Source organism: Rhinopithecus roxellana, chromosome 10 (genome assembly GCF_007565055.1).
Source record: "Rhinopithecus roxellana isolate Shanxi Qingling chromosome 10, ASM756505v1, whole genome shotgun sequence".
Classification (NCBI taxonomy): Eukaryota; Metazoa; Chordata; class Mammalia; order Primates; family Cercopithecidae; genus Rhinopithecus; species Rhinopithecus roxellana.
In genome coordinates this window covers 2,498,957-2,518,194 of record NC_044558.1, presented here as the reverse complement: position 1 = coordinate 2,518,194, position 19,238 = coordinate 2,498,957, and the positions used below count along the sequence as shown (strand labels likewise).

The 19,238-nt window shown below is 47.9% G+C and overlaps 1 protein-coding gene across 3 annotated transcripts; it reads left to right on the top strand.

The window, feature by feature from the left end:
- Positions 1-4,516: 4,516 nt before the first annotated feature.
- On the top strand, positions 4,517-12,727 carry COPS7A (COP9 signalosome subunit 7A). Of its 3 annotated transcripts, none has more exons than XM_010385921.2 (8): positions 4,517-4,732; positions 5,193-5,397; positions 8,487-8,562; positions 8,785-8,873; positions 10,120-10,322; positions 11,262-11,367; positions 11,528-11,679; positions 11,858-12,727. In XM_010385921.2, the coding sequence occupies exons 2-8, from the start codon at positions 5,236-5,238 to the stop codon at positions 11,895-11,897; spliced, it is 828 nt and encodes a 275-aa protein (XP_010384223.1). In that variant the 5' UTR covers positions 4,517-4,732; positions 5,193-5,235; the 3' UTR covers positions 11,898-12,727. The 3 variants fall into 3 exon arrangements, with proteins under 3 accessions (XP_010384223.1, XP_010384221.1, XP_010384222.1); XM_010385919.2 differs by having other exon boundaries at positions 4,564-4,759; XM_010385920.2 differs by having other exon boundaries at positions 4,631-4,830.
- Positions 12,728-19,238: the final 6,511 nt, after the last annotated feature.

Genomic DNA, 19,238 nt, shown 5'->3' with positions numbered 1-19,238 from the left:
AGATAGGATCTTGCTATGTTGCCCAGGCTGGTCTTCAACTCCTGAGTTCAAAAGAGCCACCCACCTCAGCCTCCCAAAGTGCTGGGATTACATGCGTGAGCCACTGTGCCTGACTTATGATGTCATTCTTGACTTTCTTTTCTTCTCATACCTCACATCTAATCAATTTGCAAATTCTGTTCACTTTACCTTTAAGTTAAATACAGAAACCAGGCCAGAGATGGTGGCTCATGCCTGTAATCCAACACTTTGGGAGGCTGAGGCGGGTGGGTCACCTGAAGTCAAGAGTTTGAGACCAGCCTGGGCAACATAGTAAAACCCTGTCTCTACTAAAACTACAAAAATTAGCCGGATATGGTGGTGCACACCTGTAGTCTCAGCTACTTGGGAGGCTGGGGCAGGAGAATCACTTGAATCCGGGAAGCAGCGGTTGCAGTGAGCTGAGATGGCACCACTGCACTCCAGCTTGGGAGACAGAAGGAGACTCCGTCTCAAAAGTAAATAAATATACTTACATACAGAATCCAGCTACTTCTCTTTGCATCCACTGCTAATATCACGGTCTAAGTTATCACCATCTCTTGCCTGCATCACTGCTGTGGCCTTCTAATTGGTCTAATTGGTTCTGCCCATGCAGCCATTTTAATATGCTAAACATGTGGGTCAGATGGTGTCACTCCTCTGCTCAAATCCTCCACTGGCGCCCATCTCACTTTAAGCAAGAGCCAAAGTCCTTACAGTCGCCCACAAGACATGATCTGGATGCCCTGCTCTCTCTCTACCTTGCCTCCTCTCCCCTTTCTCAATCAGGTCCAGCCACACAGACCCCCTTGGTGCTCCTCAAACACATCCTGTATGTCTCCATCACGCGGCCTTTGCACTGCTAGTTTGCTCTGTTTGTGAAATTCTCATACAAATCCATCCAACTGGCTCCTTATCATCTTATCAGGGAGGCCCTCCTAAGGACCTTAAATAACAAATGTCTCCTGCATTCCCCATCCCCCTTACCTTGTTTTCGTTTTTCTTCATATTTATCACCTTGTAACTATTTATTTAAGGCCTGAGTTCTACCATAAGAATAAAGTAGCAAGAGGGCAGAGATTTTGTCTACCTCTCCAGGAGCTAGAACAATAATAGATACCTTTTGACTCAATGATAAATATGTTATTACATGCCTGACTCCTTGGTGTCAGTCAGCTTTTCCAGCTTTATTTCAGTGCATCTTTTCTATAATTAGCATGAAAAACAGCGCCTGGCACATACCGTGGTATATAACTGCCACTTAGTAACGAATGAACTAATGTTATCTCTAGAACTCTGCTTATATTTACTTAGTTTCCATCGTCTTCTTGGAACACCTTTATTTTCCTTCCCACTTTCCCCTCTTCTTTTCCCATTTCTACTCCTTTTTCTTATCTTTCTCACATTTCCTCCTGCTCCTCCTTTTCTCTCTCTAATCCTACTTCTTTAGTCCATTTCTTCTCCTGTCTTTCTCCAAACTCTCTTTTATCTCCTTACTCAGTTCTCTCATGTCCTCCTCTCACTCCTCTTTCTCCTATAGAACCAAAAGACATCAGAACCCAAATTGGCCTTACATCTAATCCCTCTTGGCTGCTATGGAAGAGGAGATACCACAAAATGGCGTGATTTGCTTTAAGGTGACAGCTAGTTTAAGGCCAAATCAGGACTAAATCTCAGGTTATCTCTTTCTTTGTCCTCTCTTCTCTCTCGCTCTTTCATTTCTGCTTTTTTCCCACTTCTCTTTCTTTTTTTAAATTTTATTTATGTATTTATTTTTGAGACGGAGTCTTGCTCTGTCGCCTAGGCTGGAGTGCAATAGCACAATCTTGGCTCACTGCAACCTCTGCCTCCTGGATTCAAGAGATACTTCTGTTTCAGCCTTCCGAGTAGCTGGGACTACAGGCATGTGCCACCACACCCGGCTAATTGTTGTATTTTTAGTAGAGATGGGGTTTCACCACATTGGCCAGACTGGTCTCGAACTCCTGATCTCAAGACCTCAAGTGATCCACCTGCCTCAACCTCCCAAAGTGCTGGGATTACAGGCATGAGCCACTGTGCCCGGCTCGCTTTCTTTTTTTTTTTTTGGAGACGGAGTCTCGCTCTGTTGCCCAGGCCGGAGTGCAGAGACAGGATCTTGGCTCACTGCAACCTCCATCCCCTTCTCCTCCCGCAGGGTTCAAGCTATCTCCTGCCTCAGCCTCCTGAGTAGCTGGGATTATAGGGGTCTGCCATCACACTCCGCTAATTATTTATTTATTTATTTTAGTAGAGATGAGGTTTCACCATGTTGGCCAGTCTGGTCTCGAACTCCTGGCCTCAAGTGATCCGCCCATCTCGGCCTCCCAGAATGCTGGGATTACAGTCCTGAGCCACCACACCTGGCTCTCTTCTCTTTCTCAATACAGTGTTAGAATCAGACAAACTTGCATTAAATCTCAGTTCCATCACAGACCGGTAACCTTCAACAAACTATTTAACTTCTGTCTTCCTAAGAAGTTTCCAACTCTGTGTTCCTCACAGGTGAATTAAGACACTAATATGCACCTCATAGGGTTGCAAAAATCGAATAAAAATTTGAACAATCGGCCAGGTGCGGTGCCTCGTGCCTGCAGTCCCAGCGCTTTGGGAGACCGAGGCAGGTGGATCATGAAATCAGGAGATCAGGACCATCCCGGCTAATATGGTGAAACCACATCTCTACTAAAAATACAAAAATTAGCTGGGCATGGTGGCACGTCCCTGTAATCCCAGCTACTTGGGAGGCTGAGGCAGGAGAATCGCTTGAACCCGAGAGGTGGAGGTTGCAGTGAGTCGAGATTGCACCACTGCACTCCAGCCTGGGCGATTGAGCGAGACTCTGTCTAAAAAAAAAATAAATAAATAAAATAAAAATTTAAACAATCGAGGCTGCAGTGAACTGTGATCGCATCACTGCATGCCACCCTGGGCAACAGAGTGAAACCGTGCCTCTTAAAAAAAAAAGTAAAAATGAACAAATAAAGCACTTGGTGCAACATAGAACAAATATGGGTTGTTTTCTCATTCTTTCATCTTACATGTTTTTCCCTTCTCTCTTTAAAAACAGTAAGCTTGGACCCCATCTCTACTAAAAATACAAAAATTAACCGGGGATGGTGGCGCGCGCCTGTAATTCCAGCTACTCGGGAGGCCGAAGCAGGAGAATCATTTGAGCCCAAGAGGCAGAGGTTCAGTGGGCCAAGACCGTGCCATTGTACTCCAGCCTGGGTGGCAAGAGTGAAACCCTGGTTCAAAAAAAAATAAAAAGAAAAAAGAAAAGATAAGATAAGCTTGGGTGGGGAGGGGTGGATGCAAAAAAAATAAGTTTGGGCTCATTAATTCCTTGGTTCCTTCAAACTTTTAATATTTTATTACGCCTTTGGTTCTTTCTTCTCACTTTTGTTTCACCTTTTCCATTCATTTCTTCTTCTCTTCCTCCTTTCCCTTTCCTGTGTTTCTGCTTATTTTCTATTACAAACCAAAATATGTGGACCATAAACTGCATCTGCAGTTCCTTTAGCCCTAACAGACTACGCGTCCTGTTTCTCTTTATCTTTCTCTTTTTCACTTTCTTGTCTTTCCATTACTTATAAGTTTCTTAATTTTCCTGAGTCTCAGTTTTTCCATCTGGAAAGTGGAGATAACAATTACTAGATTGTTGTTATCAGATGAATTAAGTAATGCTCGTAGCTTAACACAAAGGCCAAGATGTCATTAACTTTACCCTCGACCTTCTGGAAGCCTGTTGTGAAATATAAAACACTATATAAATGTTAGTTGTTTTTGTTTTTATTAAAGTATGTTGAAGTAGAAAGATGGTTTTGAGTTTGAAAAGCTCCAGATAAATCCTTGGATTTTTGAGTCTCAATTTCCTTTTCTGTAAAATAAGAATAACATAGGGGTTTTTCCTCCCCAAAAAATTAAGAGTCCATGTACTGAAATCATCATTCTACAAGTATTAATACATATATAGTAATCGTGGTAGAAGGTGTCCTGAAGTCACACTGGGAATATTTGTGAGGATTCGATGGAATAAAATTTTAAAAGATGTCTGACCAATAGTAAGCACTCAATACATGTTAGCAATTATTATCTCTTTTACTTTTCTCACTTCTTTTCTCCTGCTCTTCAAAAAAGTGAGTGGTTGAACCACCTAGGTGATCTCTGCTGCTAAACTTCTATTATTGATTATTGTTTACTTCCTCTTTGCCCCTTACTCCCCCATCCCGTTTTTTTCCCTCTTCTTCACTCCTTCCATTACAGCTTTTCTCTTGCCTCAGTCACCCAGGGCAGTCCTGATCTCCAGCTCTCCAGCGGCCTAGAACAAACACAGAGTCGGCCGAGACTGGGCACCCGCCAAAGACGTATGTATTTAGTGGCTAGCGCTCTTCCACTAATAAAGTTTTATTGAAATACAGTATTTAAAAAGGCGCCCGTCATTCTTCCCCCGGCGACCAATCGGAGAGAAGAATGCTTGCGTCCCTCACTGGAGCTTCAGCGGTCGGAACACGGGGGCGGGGCATGTCCTGCCGAAATTTGCGTCCTTAGAGCGGAAGTACGTCCGGAAGCCCGCCATAGAGTTTAGTGGCCAGAGCGACTCTTCAGGGAGGTGGCAGGAAAGGCTTGGAAGAGCTGCCGGAGGTGACGGAGCGGCGGCCCCGCCCGGTGCGCTGGAGGTCGAAGCTTCCAGGTAGCCGCCCGCAGAGCCTGACCCAGGGTACGACGAAGCAGTCGGCGGGAGCCCACGGTCGCTGGGCGGTGTCTTTAAGGGAGGGGGCGGAGCCACGTGTAAGCTTCATTGGGGTGAGGTCACGTGGTTGTGGGCGCGTGCGGGGCAGGAGTGGAGAACTGAGGGAGCGTCGTCGTTAGTGTGGACACCATGCGACACCCCTTTCTCCGTTGCATCCTGTCTTGGGTTCAATGGGGGTGCACACGATGGGGCTTGGGGTTAGGCTCAGGGGAGGGGGTGGGTGTGGAGCCTTGTGAAGTGGCTGACTTTAGGATTCGTAGATCAGAATTCTAGACCGCTCCATGTCTGATTCCTCACCGCAGAACCGACTTAGTACCTATACAATCCAGTCCTTCAGCTTTGTGCTTCCCATCCTGCCAGCCATCCGGGATCTGTAGCTTCACATTCTCTTTCCTTGCAGCTCTGGACATCCTGAGCCCAGGTGCCCCCAGCTCAGTGCAGTCATGAGTGCGGAAGTGAAGGTGACAGGGCAGAACCAGGAGCAATTTCTGCTCCTAGCCAAGTCGGCCAAGGGGGCAGCGCTGGCCACACTCATCCATCAGGTGCTGGAGGCTCCTGGTGTCTACGTATTTGGAGAACTGCTGGACATGCCCAATGTTAGAGAGGTGGGTTGCTGGCTTGAATAGTCCACAGAGAAGCATAGGCAAAGGTTTGATTTTGAGAATGGGTGGGCAGGGCTCAATTTGTGATCCCATACCATTCAGTTGAACAAGAAAACAGTGATGATTAATGCCAACTTGCAAAAGTAACCAGTAAACAAGCAAACCAGCTTTCCTTTGGAGATAAAGGATCTGTAAAGTCCACTATTTTTCATTTTAAGCAAAAGAGCATGTTATTCAGAATAGGAAACCTGATTTCCAGCCTGTCTCCACCAGTGTAATAGCTGTTAATTCTCATGTCACCTTGATCAGGTCACTTTTGTTTTAGGGCTTCAGCTCTCTCTTTTAAAAATGGAGACAATACTGCCCCCTCTGTTGTGGGAATAAAGTGAGATTATGGGAAAGTGTAAAGTCTGGTACAAGTAGGTAGTGAGCATGTTAAATTAGCATGCCCTGTTCTTCCCTATGTGCAGCATATGCTAATCTGTTCAAGGTAGCTAAGGGAGAACGTGTCTTTTTCCCAAAGACACATGGCAAACACTAGGAACACAGCAGAGAGAACCATTCACATAAAAGTGGCAGAGTTAATTTACAGTCAGAGGAGGCAGCCTGAGTCCTGACATGCTGACAGTGATATGTGGGTAAACTGAGCTAAGTTATTTGGGCCCTGTGGTTTAACCTTTTGGATCACTCTGTGATATGGTGAAAACTGGCTGACTTTTCCGTGCTTTCATCTGCAGTGGAACTAAAGAGTATTCATCAAGGTGATGAGAAAGAAGCACTTGGCTGGGTGCAGTGGTTCACGCCTGTAATCCCAGCACTTTGGAAGGCCAAGGCAGGTGGATCACCTGAGGTCAGGAGGTGAAACCAATATGGCAGAACCCTGTCTCTGTTAAAAATACAAACAGGCCTGGGCGCAGTGGCTCACGCCTGTAATCCCAGCACTTTGGGAGGCTGAGGCAGGCGGATCACGAGGTCAGGAGATCAAGACTATCCTGACGGTCTAACACAGTGAAACCCCATCTCTACTAAAAATACAAAAAATTAGCCGGGCGTGGTGGCAGGTGCCTGTAGTCAGTCCTAGCTACTCGGGAGGCTGAGGCAGGAGAATGGCGTGAACCCGGCAGGCGGAGGTTGCAGTGAGTTGAGATGGCGCCACTGCACTCCAGTCTGGGTGACAGAGCAAGACTCTGTCCCAAAAAAAAAAAAAAAAAAAAACAGGGCCGGGCATGGTGGCTCATGCCTGTTCCCAGCACTTTGGGAGGCTGAGGTGGGTGGATCATGAGGTCACGAGTTCAAGACCAGCCTGGCCAAAGGTAGTGAAACCCTCTCTCTACTAAAAATACAAAAATTAGCTGGGTGCAGTAGCAGGTGCCTGTAATCCCAGCTACTTGGGAGGCCGAGGCAGGAGAATCGCTTGAACCCGGGAGGCAGAGGTTGCAATGAGCCGAGATTGTGCCACTGCACTCCAGCCTGGGCGACAGAGTGAGATTCTGTCTCAAAAAAACCAAAAAACACAAAAAAAAGCTCGTGTATGCCAGAAGTTAAATTAAAAAAAACAAAAAAGGCCGGGCGCGGTGGCTCAAGCCTGTAATCCCAGCACTTTGGGAGGCCGAGGCAGGCGGATCACAAGGTCAGGAGATCGAGACCATCCTGGCTAACACCGTGAAACCCAGTCTCTACTAAAAAATACAAAAAACTAGCCGGGCGAGGTGGCGGGCGCCTGTAGTCCCAGCTACTCGGGGAGGCTGAGGCAGGAGAATGGCGTGAACCCGGGAGGCGGAGCTTGCAGTGAGCTGAGATCTGGCCAGTGCACTCCAGCTTGGGTGACAGAGCAAGACTCCGTCTCAAAAAAAAAAAACAAAAAAAAAGGGCAGCAGAGGTTGCAGTGAGCCAAGATCACACCACTGCACTCCAGCCTGGGTGACAGTGCGAGACACCGTCTCAGAAAAAGAAAAGAAGCACTTATTGAGTGGCTGTTAACTGCCCTTCTTATGGTCTGTGAATACAAGAAAAGTATCAGGCATGGAGCTTACCCTTCTGAAGTTTACATTCCAGTTGAAGAGATAAGATGAATGGATATAAATCTAAATTATTTATTTATTTAGCAAGTATTTCTTCTGAGGCAATTACTGCATAGCTCTGTGGGATACCAGAGACTGGGTCTATAATCTTGTTGAAAGATATTCTTAGGTAGCAACCTTCTGCAAGGATTGATTGATTAAGTGCCAGAATGAAGCTGAGCACAGTGGCTTATGCCTGTAATCCCAGCACTTTGGGAGGCTGAGGCAGGTGGATCACCTGAGGTCAGGAGTTCGAGACCAGCCTGGCCAACATGGTGAAACCCTGTCTCTACTAAAAATACATATATTAGCCCAGTGTGGTGGTGCACGCCTGTAATCCCACCTGCTTGGGAGGGTGAGGCAGGACAATCACTTGAGCTCAAGAGGCGGAGGTTGCAGTGAACCAAGATCACGCCACTGCACTCCAACCTGGGTGACAGAAGGAGACTCCATCGTGGAAAAAAAAAAATGCCAGAATGAGTGATCCATGATAGGAGAGGAAATCTGGGTGAACTGGACTGGGTGATGCAAGACAGTGTCCTGGTCAGGTGGGTCTGAAGCAGAGACCACAAATTTAGATGTCTTTCTAGGCTGTGCAGCTGTCAGAGATGAGTGAGGCTGAGGCAGGAATCTGTTGAATTGGGGAGTACTGCACACTGCCCAGACATATTCCAATTTAGAAATACCAGACACTCTGAGGGCCAGACAACACAATTTGCAGTGTCTGGTGCATGTGTCTGTTCGACTCTGAAAACTGAATGTCTTCAACTCTGAATTTAGGGTAGGAATTGGATGGCATATGGAGCAAGAGGGCATTGTGGATTGGGAGAATAGTGTAAACAAAGGCCTGAAGGTGGAAATGAGGCCTTCCTGTGGGAAGCGTGATCAGAGAGGCAGAGAACTCCTTTTGATGAGCCAGGAGAGTTAACATTGGCTGGGAAAGATGGAACAAAAGTGGAGTTCCACACAGGATAAGGCTGGGAGGGTGGAGAGGGAAGACTTCGGTCACCTCCTTTGTCTTCATTCTTGCAGCTGGCTGAGAGTGACTTTGCCTCCACCTTCCGGCTGCTCACAGTGTTTGCTTATGGGACATACGCTGACTACTTAGGTAACCAGAGGGTTTGGTGCTCTGGAGTAATGGAGATGGGAGAAGGGCAATTTCTGGAGGGGCTCAGAAGAAATTCCTGGGATATCCCACTTAGATCGCCTGGGCACGTAGGGTCAGGGTCGAGACCTGAATTGGCATTGAAAGTGGGAGGGGAGGGAAGCAGGCTAGGGCTTCCCAGAAAACTGAAATCAAGATTCCTTACACTTTGTCATTTTTCCCTAGCGGAAGCCCGGAATCTTCCTCCACTAACAGAGGCTCAGAAGAATAAGCTTCGACACCTCTCAGTTGTCACCCTGGCTGCTAAAGTAAAGGTGAGTGGCAGTCCCCCAGTCCTACGGTCTTGAGCATCCTTTTGTACGTCCCTGAGAGTCCACACTAGGACAGCCTTTGTCTGGACCGTTGCTGCTTCCTGCCCTCCCCTTGTCCAAGGTCTGTATATAAACTCCATTAGCAACCATTTAGGCTGATAGTATTCTTAGTTTTCTGTGTTATTTTTTAATCAACTTAAGTTCTAAATAAACATCTTTTGTGTTTTTGGTCAAAATAGCAAGTAGGATATTGTTCAGGTGTTGTTCAACAATACCTTCTTCCCTACTGCTAGAAACCAGGCTCTCTCTTAATGAAGTGCTAGGCTTCTCTTTGTTAGGATGAGAATATATATCCCAGAAGTATCTGTATATTCCCGTTAGGCTGTTTTTTGTCTAATATCATCACCCACCTTCCCAGCCTGCCCAGTCTGCAGCTCGCAATAGTTACTTGACTCTCAGTTGTCCTCAGGATTTAATTTAAACCAGGCTGTCTATTGAGAGATACCTCCAAAGGAATGCCTGTTGCAAGTAGGCAGAGTATAAATGATAAACAGTAAATCCAGACCTCTCCCACTTCTGCTTACTCCCCTATGTCAGGCTGATCTTGACCGAGGACCGGGTGATACCCTGAGCTGTGGCCAAAGGAGTGACACCCAGGCAGATGTCATTTTCTCCCTCTGTGGTGTGGCAGGGGTGAGGGTGTTAGGGGAGCATTTTGTATTTTATTTAAGATTGTCGGCCGGGCGCGGTGGCTCAAGCCTGTAATCCCAGCACTTTGGGAGGCCGAGACGGGCGGATCACGAGGTCAGGAGATCGAGACCATCCTGGCTAACACGGTGAAACCCCGTCTCTACTAAAAAGTACAAAAAAAAAAAAAAACTAGCCGGGCGAGGTGGCGGGCGCCGGTAGTCCCAGCTATTCAGGAGGCTGAGGCAGGGGATTGGCGTGAACCCGGGAGGCGGAGCTTGCAGTGAGCTGAGATCCGGCCACTGCACTCCAGCTTGGGCCACAGAGCGAGACTCCGTCTCAAAAAAAAAAAAAAAAAAAAGATTGTCCTTCTAATGATGCTGTTTTTGAAGTGGGAATACTTTTGTTTATTTTGCTTTAGAACCAGTCTCTTAGAGGAAGTGATTTAGGAATGGGAGCGGCGGGCAGGTGGGCTGGGGCAGGGGGAAAAGGAGGGAAGATTTTTGGAAGCCCTTTCTGCTGCGGAACCTCACAAATCCTGACCTGATCTCTGCGGCCCCAGTGTATCCCATATGCAGTGTTGCTGGAGGCTCTTGCCCTGCGTAATGTGCGGCAGCTGGAAGACCTTGTGATTGAGGCTGTGTATGCTGACGTGCTTCGTGGCTCCCTGGACCAGCGCAACCAGCGGCTCGAGGTTGACTACAGCATCGGGCGGGACATCCAACGCCAGGACCTCAATGCCATTGCCCGAACCCTGCAGGAATGGTGAGAACCATATCCTGGCACTGTCCCCTTCCTTCTCACCCTGAGAAAGAGACAGGTGCTTCAGGGTGAGAGAGGGCAAGAGCTGGGCTGGTCTGTAAAGGTGAACCCAGGAGGATGAAGGTAAATGAATTTATCCCTCCAAAGGCTTCTGGGGAATGCAGGAGTGGGGGAGATCCTGGGAGGCGGCAGAAGTCAGTGTCTGTGATATAGCAGTTGGGGGAGGGAAAGGGAGTGGTACGCTTGAGGGGATCCTAACCAGTAAGGTTGGTCGCCTATCTTGGGCTGGATTCTGTTGATTGATCTATCACTACCATTGTCCACAGGCAATGGACAATTTTATTTTCTTTGTGTCCCCATCTAACTTCAGGGTTTCTGTATTCATTAAGTCACCTCTTTTCTCTTTGGCATCTGCTACCCTATTTTGTTTTTAGTTCCTACTCCCATCTTGCACATCACTCCAGGCACTTCCTTATCGCTCTCTGACCACACTGAGTGTCCATCCCACTGCTAGGAATGTTATCATAGGTAGTTTCTAGGTGCCCTGTTGAGGGTTCCCAACTCAAAATGCCAGAAGCTGTGTTCTGGCTCTGTTACTCAGGTTGGAGTGCAGTGGCACCAGCTTGACTCACTGCAGCCTCCAACCTCCAGGGCTCAAGCCACCCTCCACCTCAGTCTCTCGAGTAGCATGGGACTACAGGCTCGTGCCACCACATCCAGCTAATTTTTGTATTTTTTGTAGAGACAGGTTTTTACCGTATCGCGCAGGCCAGTCTTGAACTCCTGAGCTTAAGCAATCTGCCTATCGTGGCCTCCCAAAATGCTGGGATTACGGGGGTGAGCCACTGCGCCCTGCCTCTAGGGTTCTTTTTGAGTTAGTTTTCTGTGAGTCTGTGATCGCAGCCCTTGTCTGCTGACACTTCTCTCCCCTGACTCCCGCAGGTGTGTGGGCTGTGAGGTTGTGCTGTCAGGCATTGAGGAGCAGGTGAGCCGTGCCAACCAGCACAAAGAGCAGCAACTGGGCCTGAAGCAGCAGATTGAGAGTGAGGTGAGCAGTCAGGGGAGCGGGCAGACCCAAGCTCCCCCAGTCTGGGCCACTTGTCCTTTGCAGAGAGGATTTGGACAGTGGCTGCAGCAGACAACCAGATGAGCAGGGGTGGAAGGTTCTGGAACCTTCCTTGCTATCCCTATTCCTTTCATCCTGGTAGGTTGCCAACCTTAAAAAAACCATTAAAGTTACGACGGCAGCAGCAGCCGCGGCCACATCTCAGGACCCTGAGCAACACCTGACTGAGCTGAGGGAACCAGCTCCTGGCACCAACCAGCGTCAGCCCAGCAAGAAAGCCTCAAAGGGCAAGGGGTGAGCCAGGGTAGCAGGAACTGCTCACTTCCAGGGTGCCCTGCTTTTACCCCAGGGACCTCTCTGTCCTCATTTCCTTCAGTTACTTGCATGGGAGTAGGGAGTGGGGGGAACCTCCAGAGGTTAGGGGATTCCCTGCATTGTCTTTCTCTCTCTTTCTCTCTCTTCTCCTTGCCAGGCTCCGAGGGAGTGCCAAGATTTGGTCCAAGTCGAATTGAAAGGACTGTCGTTTCCTCCCTGGGGATGTGGGGTCCCAGCTGCCTGCCTGCCTCTTAGGAGTCCTCAGAGAGCCTTCCTGTGCCCCTGGCCAGCTGATAATCCTAGGTTCATGACCCTTCACTTCCCCCGACCCCAAACATAGACCACACCTTCTCTAGGGAGGAGGCAAATGCAGGTTATGTTTTTGTTGGTACTTTTGTTTTTTGTGACTTCATGTGTTCCATTACTCCCCGCTGCCATGCTCTCTCCCCTGTTTCCTTAAGAGCTCAGCATCTGTCCCTGTTCATTAAATGTCACTGAGTAGGTGGGTAGCCCTGATAGGGGTTGCTGTGTTTCAAGCATAACCCACAGGCGTTTTTTCTACCACCCCATCCCTGCATGCCTGATCCCCAATTCCTATACCTTACCCCCCACCTATTGAGCAGCCTCTGAAGAGCCGTAGGGCCCCCACCTTTACTCACACCCTGAGAATTCTGGGAGCCAATCTGCCATTCCAGGAGTCACTGGACATGTTCATCCAAGAATCCTGTCACACTACAGTCGTTTCTTTTCCTCTCTCTGGCCCTTGGGTCCTGGGATTGCTGCCGCTTCAACCCCAGAGCCTAAGAATGGCAGCCGTTTCTTAACGTGTTGAGAGATGGGTCTTTTTTGGCCCTGGCCATCTTGGGAAGCTTGATGGCAATCCTGGAAGGGTTTAATTTCCTTTTGTGAGTTTGGTGGGGAAGGGAAGGGTATATAGATTGTATTAAAAAAAGGTATATATGCATATAACTATATATAACATGACACAGAAATAAATCTATGAGAAATCTATCTACAAACTACCCTGAACCAGGTATCTTCTGTGTTTGATATTTGTGGATGGGAAGAAGACTCATTCCCAATTCACTCTAAAAGAAACAGTACTGGAAAATGAAGAGACCCAGATACTATTTGCTGAGTCTCTGGCTGAGGCCTTTGGACAGGTTGCTCAGCATCCGTTCAGAAGTAATGGATATGGCTGGGCGCAGTGGCTCACACCTGTAATCCCAATATGTTGGGAGGCCAGGGTGGGCATGTCACTTGAGGTCAGGAGTGTGAGACCAGCCTGGCCAACATGGTAAAACCCTGTCTCCTAAAAATACAAAAAAATTAGCTGGGTGTGGTGGTGCACACCCATAATCCCGTAAGGAGGCTGAGGCAGGAGAATCGCTTGAACCTGGGAGGTGAAGGTTGCAGTGAGCCGAGATCATGCACACCAGCCTGAATGACATTCAGAATGAGACTCCATCTCAAAAAAAAAAAAAAAAAAGGATGGGCACGGTGGCTCATACCTGTAATCCTGGCACTTTGGGAGGCCAAGGCAGGTGGATCATAAGGTCAGGAGATCGAGACCATCCTGGCTAACACGGTGAAACCCTGTCTCTACTAAAAATACAAAACAATTAGCCAGTGCGGTAGTGAGCACCTGTAGTCCCAGCTACTGGGAAGGCTGAGGCAGGAGAATGGCGTGAACCCGGGAGGCGGAGCTTGCAGTGAGCCGAGATGGCGCCACTGCACTCCAGCCTGGGCGACAAGAGCGAGACTCTGTCTCAAAAGGAAAAAAAAAAAAAGGCTCTGGACATGCAAATGGTGGCCACTGTTTCTGCTCTCAAGGAACTTGAGTTCAGTCTATGTCCTCCCACCTCATAGAATTATAAGGGAAAGAGTTGATAATGAACTTGAATTTTCACATCGGAACCACACAGAACTGTCAGATCTGTGGCAAGAAGGAGCCATTGGACTCCTGCCCTCTGTCCACTAGAGCTCTCTAGGAAGTGTGCTAGAAGGATCGGAATCCTTGGCCTAGCTAGAGTGCTGCCATGGACTCCCTAGATTGGAGAGCTCTGGTGTGAGGCACAGTTGAGCCTTCGTTTGCATGTGAATTGGTTGCCTTCTGAGGGTCCTGGGGTTGACAGCTGCTCCCCAAATCTTGTGATGTTCTTTAGGTGGAGATTTAGGACGGACCACCTTTCATTGGTCCTAAAGCTATCAGTCATGGAATTAGAAAGTGGGAGTGGGGTCTGGGCACAGTGGCTCATGCCTGTAATCCCAGCACTTTGGGAGGCCGAGGCAGGCAGATCACGAGGTCAAGAGATCAAGACCTTCCTGGCCAACATGGTGAAACCTATCTCTACTAAAAATACAAAAATTAGCCGGGCGTGGTGGTGCTTACCTGTAATCCCAGCTACTTGGAAGGCTGAGGCAGGAGAATTGCTTGAACCCAGGAGGCAGAGGTTGCGGTGAGCCAAGATGGTGCCACTGCACTTCAGCCTGCTGACAGAGCGAGACTCCGTCTCAAAAAAAAAAAAAAAAAGTGGGAGTGAGATTCTACATTTCTTTTGTGTGTGTGTGGGCGGGGGGGGGGGTTTCGAGACAGAGTTTCACTCTTGTTGCCTAGGCTGGAGTGCAATGGCACGATCTTGGCTCACTGCAACCCCCATCTCCTGGGTTCAAGTGATTCTCCTGCCTCAGCCTCCCAAGTAGCTGGGATTACAGGCATGCCCCACCACGCCCGGCTAATTTTGTATTTTTAGTAGAGACGGGGTTTCTCCATGTCGGTTAGGCTGGTGTCGAACTCCCGACCTCAGGTGATCCGCCTGCTTCAGCCTCCCAAAGTGCTGGGATTACAGGCGTGAGTCACCACTCCCGGCCAGATGCTAGGTTTTTGATTACAAATTGGCTAGATAAGCTTGTTGTCTTGAGCGGGGCAGTGACTTAATGAGACTAGTCTAAGGTGCCCCATTTCAGGAGTTGAAACTCTTGGCTTCTCAGCTTTTCCCTAGACAAGCAAGAGTTGATTCTCAGTCTCTGCTTCTGAAATAAACCCCTTCTTCCCACACCCTCCAGTGTGTAAAAGTTGCTAACTCCTGGTGCTTTGACCCTGTCCTGCCACCCCTGCCCATGCTCCAATTTTCCTTTGGAACTCAGTATCGCCTTTACCTGTAAGCTGGTCCCAGCTAATGGTGCCATAACTTCCCAGGCCTCGCTCTCAAGTCCAATGTGGGCTAGTCTGGGACTGCCTGACTTCACCCAAGGAGGGAGGGGAAAGCATTCACATCCCAAGGTTATGGGACAAAGACAAATGCCATTTGCTTTTGATTTACAGAAAGAAGTGTCTTGGCTGTGAAGGCCTGGGGAAAGGACAGTAAATTATTTGGGAGGTGGCGAGGATCAGTTTTTGACCCAGAAATGTGGTTTAAGATTTAGGGATTCCATGTGTAACCAGGCCCAGGGCACCAGGAGAATCTTCCTAACCAAGAATCTTGTCGGCCGGGCGCGGTGGCTCAAGCCTGTAATCCCAGCACTTTGGGAGGCCGAGACGGGCGGATCACGAGGTCAGGAGATCGAGACCATCCTGGCTAACATGGTGAAACCCCGTCTCTACTAAAAAAATACAAAAAATTAGCCAGGCGAGGTGGCAGGCGCCTGTAGTCCCAGCTACTCGGGAGGCTGAGGCAGGAGAATGGCGTGAACCTGGGAGGCGGAGCTTGCAGTGAGCTGAGATCCGGCCACTGCACTCCAGCCTGGGCGACAGAGCCAGACTCCGTCTCAAAAAAAAAAAAAAAAAAAAAAAAAAGAATCTTGTCTTCCACTTGCACACACACTCACATGCTGATCCTTACTGGATAGCAATCTTGGATGGTTTTAGGGCTGGTCACAACAGTTGTCTATTACTATGTAATAAATTACCGTTAAACCATGCCTTAGGCCGGGCGCGGTGGCTCAAGCCTGTAATCCCCGCACTTTGGGAGACCGAGATGGGCGGATCACGAGGTCAGGAGATCGAGACCATCCTGGCTAACATGGTGAAACCCCGTCTCTACTAAAAATTACAAAAAACTAGCCGGGCGAGGTGGCGGGCGCCTGTAGTCCCAGCTACTCGGGAGGCTGAGGCAGGAGAATGGCGTAAACCCGGGAGGCAGAGCTTGCAGTGAGCTGAGATCCGGCCACTGCACTCCAGCCTAGGTGACAGAGCGAGACTCCGTCTCAAAACAAAACAAAACAAAACAAAACAAAACCATGCCTTAAAACAACATGTAAATATGATCTCAGTTTCTATGGGTAAGGAATCTGGGCACGGCTGACTTAGCTTTCTGCTTAGGTTTCTCACAAGACTGAAGTCAAGGTGTTAGCTAGGGCCATAGTCCTCTCAGGGTTCAAATGGGAAGGATTTGCTTCCCGGCTCACTCAGTGGTTGTCAGCAGGATTCATTACTTCACAGATGGTTGGACTGAGGACCTCATTTCCTGACTGACTGCTGGCCAGAGGCCACCCAGGTAGCCTCCATCACAGCAAGAGCCAGAAAGACAACACCAGCAAGATGAAGTCACAGTGTTTTGTTACTTAATCATGGAAGTGACATCACGTCACTTTTACCAGTTACCGGGTCCAGTCTATACTCAAGGGGTGAAGACTACACAGGGTGTGACTGTCAGAAGGCAGGAATCATTGGAAACCATGTTAGAAGCTCCCTACCACAGACAGTTTTTCTGGGCCACCAGCATCAAAATCATCAGGGGAGCTTCTGAAAATGTGCATTCCTGGACCCCACTCCCACCCTTTGCTATTGAATTAGAATCTCCAGCGTGTGAACTGGAAATGTGCCATCATCACCCTCATTGTCTCAGCTCTGCAAGGGCTCTGAAAAGGCTACTGCAGGGCCTTGGAAGACACGTGAGGGGCCCAGGGTCATCGTCTGAGAGAGAGAGAGGGCAAAAGTGAAACTTTTGAGTACAGGGCAAGAGAGTAAGAGAAACTTGTCCTTTCCTTTGAGGTTCTTAAGTACATGGTTATATATTACAACTGTGATAAGTACCTTAAGAAGTATTGGGTGGGCCGGGCGCGGTGGCTCAAGCCTGTAATCCCAGCACTTTGGGAGACCGAGATGGGCGGATCACAAGGTCAGGAGATCGAGACCATCCTGGCTAACACGGTGAAACCCCGTCTCTACTAAAAAAAATACAAAAAACTAGCCGGGCGAGGTGGCGGGCGCCTGTAGTCCCAGCTACTCGGGAGGCTGAGGCAGGAGAATGGCGGGAACCCGGGAGGCGGAGCTTGGAGTGAGCTGAGATTCGGCCACTGCACTCCAGCCTGGGCGACAGAGCCAGACTCTGTCTCAAAAAAAAAAAAAAAAAAAAAAGTATTGGGTGACACGAAAGCATTTAACTGAGATCTACATCTTGCTTGGGGTCAGAAAAGCCTCCAAGGACATGACCTTTAAACTGAAACTAGAAGCCCAAGTAGCAATTAGCCTGATAAAAGAGAGGGGGAGCATCTTGGATGGGAAGAATAGTGGGATAAAGGCCTGCAGGCAGAAAGCTTCATTCTGTGACCCACTGCCTGTCCTTCAATAGGAAATGCATAATTTGGGGGATGGGGCAAGATAGACAATGCTATACTTAATGTTCATTTATCAGTCAATTGGCAAATATATCTTGTTTTTTGTTTTATTTTGCTTTTGAGACCATGTCTCGCTCTGTCACTGGAGCTGGAGTACAGTGGCACGATCATATGGGAATGGGGAGGGAAGCCCCAGGGGCCCAGAAAATGTCAGAGAGACCACAGGAGGAAAATCAAGAGAACAGTTCCATAAAAGTTTATGAACTCCTGGGCTAAACTGTGAGCTGTGCAAGCATAGATCTGTCCCTAAACAGCCTAGCTAAGGCTTTGTGAACTGAGATACAGAATGGATCACTGTCCAGGTCTGACTGGCCACTGGGTGGCATCTGAGCCGGACGGATCCAAATAACACTGCGAACACTTTTAAAATAAAACTGACATTGAAACCACAATGCTAAAAAGGCAGGTCAAAACTTGCTGCCTGAACCTGATTACCTGCTAAAACAAATTAGCATTCAACATGTTCAACATACTCCTTAAGATTTTAACAAGACCCAGAGCCTCAAAACATAATATTCAAAATATCCAGAGTATAATCTAAGATGACTCAGCATACAAATAACGCTCCAGGGAAAAGACAACCAACCCCAAGGAGGTGGAAGTGTTGGAATTTAAAGCAAATGCTACAAGCAGTCTAACCATGCAGGAAGAAGAAAGGGAGAATGCTTTTGAAGCAAATGTAAAGAAAGTCTTTTCTTTTTTTTTTTTTGAGACAGAGAGTCTCGCTGTATCGCCCAGGCTGGAGTGGAGTGCCATGGTGCGATCTCGGCTCACTGCAAGCTCCGCCTCCCGGGTTCACACCATTCTCCTGCCTCAGCCTCCTGAGTAGCTGGGACTACAGGCTCCTGACTTGGTGATCCGCCCGCCTCGGCCTCCCAAAGTGCTGGCGTGTGAGCCACTTTGCCTGGCCTAAAGAAAGTCTTAGCAAAGAAATGGAAGATATAAAGAACCAAACTGAAAATAGCAGTAACTAGGCCAGGTGCGGTGGCTCACGCCTGTAATCCCAGCACTTTGGGAGGCCGAGCTGGACGAATCACCTAAGGTCAGGAGTTCAAGACTATCCTGGCCAACATGGTGAAACCCCACCTTTACTAAAAATACAAAAATTAGACAGGCGTGGTGGCGGGCGCCTGTAATCTCAGCTACTTGGGAGGCTGAGGCAGGAGAATCGCTTTAACCTGGGAGGTGGAGGTTACAGTGAGCTGAGATTGTGCCATTGCACTCCAACTTGGGTGACAACAGCAAGACTCTGTCTCAGAAAAACCAAAAACCTAAACTTCCCAAACCTGGGAAAAAGACAAACACAGATTCAAAAAGTTTGGGGAATAGCAAACAAGATATACTCAGATCCATGTCCATAGCCAGTGTGGTGGCACACGTCTCACGCCTGTAGTCCCAGCTACTTGGAAGGCTGAGGCAGGAGAATCACTTGCACTCCAGCCTGAGTGATAGAGCAAGACTCTGTCTCAAAAAAAAAAAAAAAAATAATAATAATAATAATAATCCATGTCCAGACACATCAGAATAAAATTGCTAAAGGTTAAAGATAAATAAAAAAGTCCTACAAGCATTTAGAAAAACAGTGCTTTTCACACAGGATAAAAATGACTGAAATGACTGCACATTTCTCATCAGAAACTATGAAAGTCAGGTGGAACGAGAATGATACTTTTAAGGGGTCGAAGGGAAATAACTCAAAATTCTATATCCAGTGAAAATATTACTCAGGAATGAATGTGAAATAAAGATATTCTCAAGTGAAGGAAAATAAGAATTTGTCACTGGCAAACCCACTATAAAATAAATCCTAAAGGAGGTTCTTCAGGCAGAAGAGAAATGACACCAGAGGAAATGCGGAATATTAAGGATGAAGAGCAACAGCAATGGTAAATATAATAGATTATTTTTCTCCTCTTAAG

Excerpts from the sequence above, each read along its gene's own strand:
- COPS7A (XM_010385921.2), top strand. The coding sequence starts at position 5,236 with ATGAGTGCGGAAGTGAAGGTGACAGGGCAGAACCAGGAGCAATTTCTG. Across the intron at positions 8,563-8,784 it reads GACATACGCTGACTACTTAG|CGGAAGCCCGGAATCTTCCT; the intron begins GTAACCAGAGGG and ends ATTTTTCCCTAG. Across the intron at positions 11,368-11,527 it reads AGCAGCAGATTGAGAGTGAG|GTTGCCAACCTTAAAAAAAC; the intron begins GTGAGCAGTCAG and ends TCATCCTGGTAG.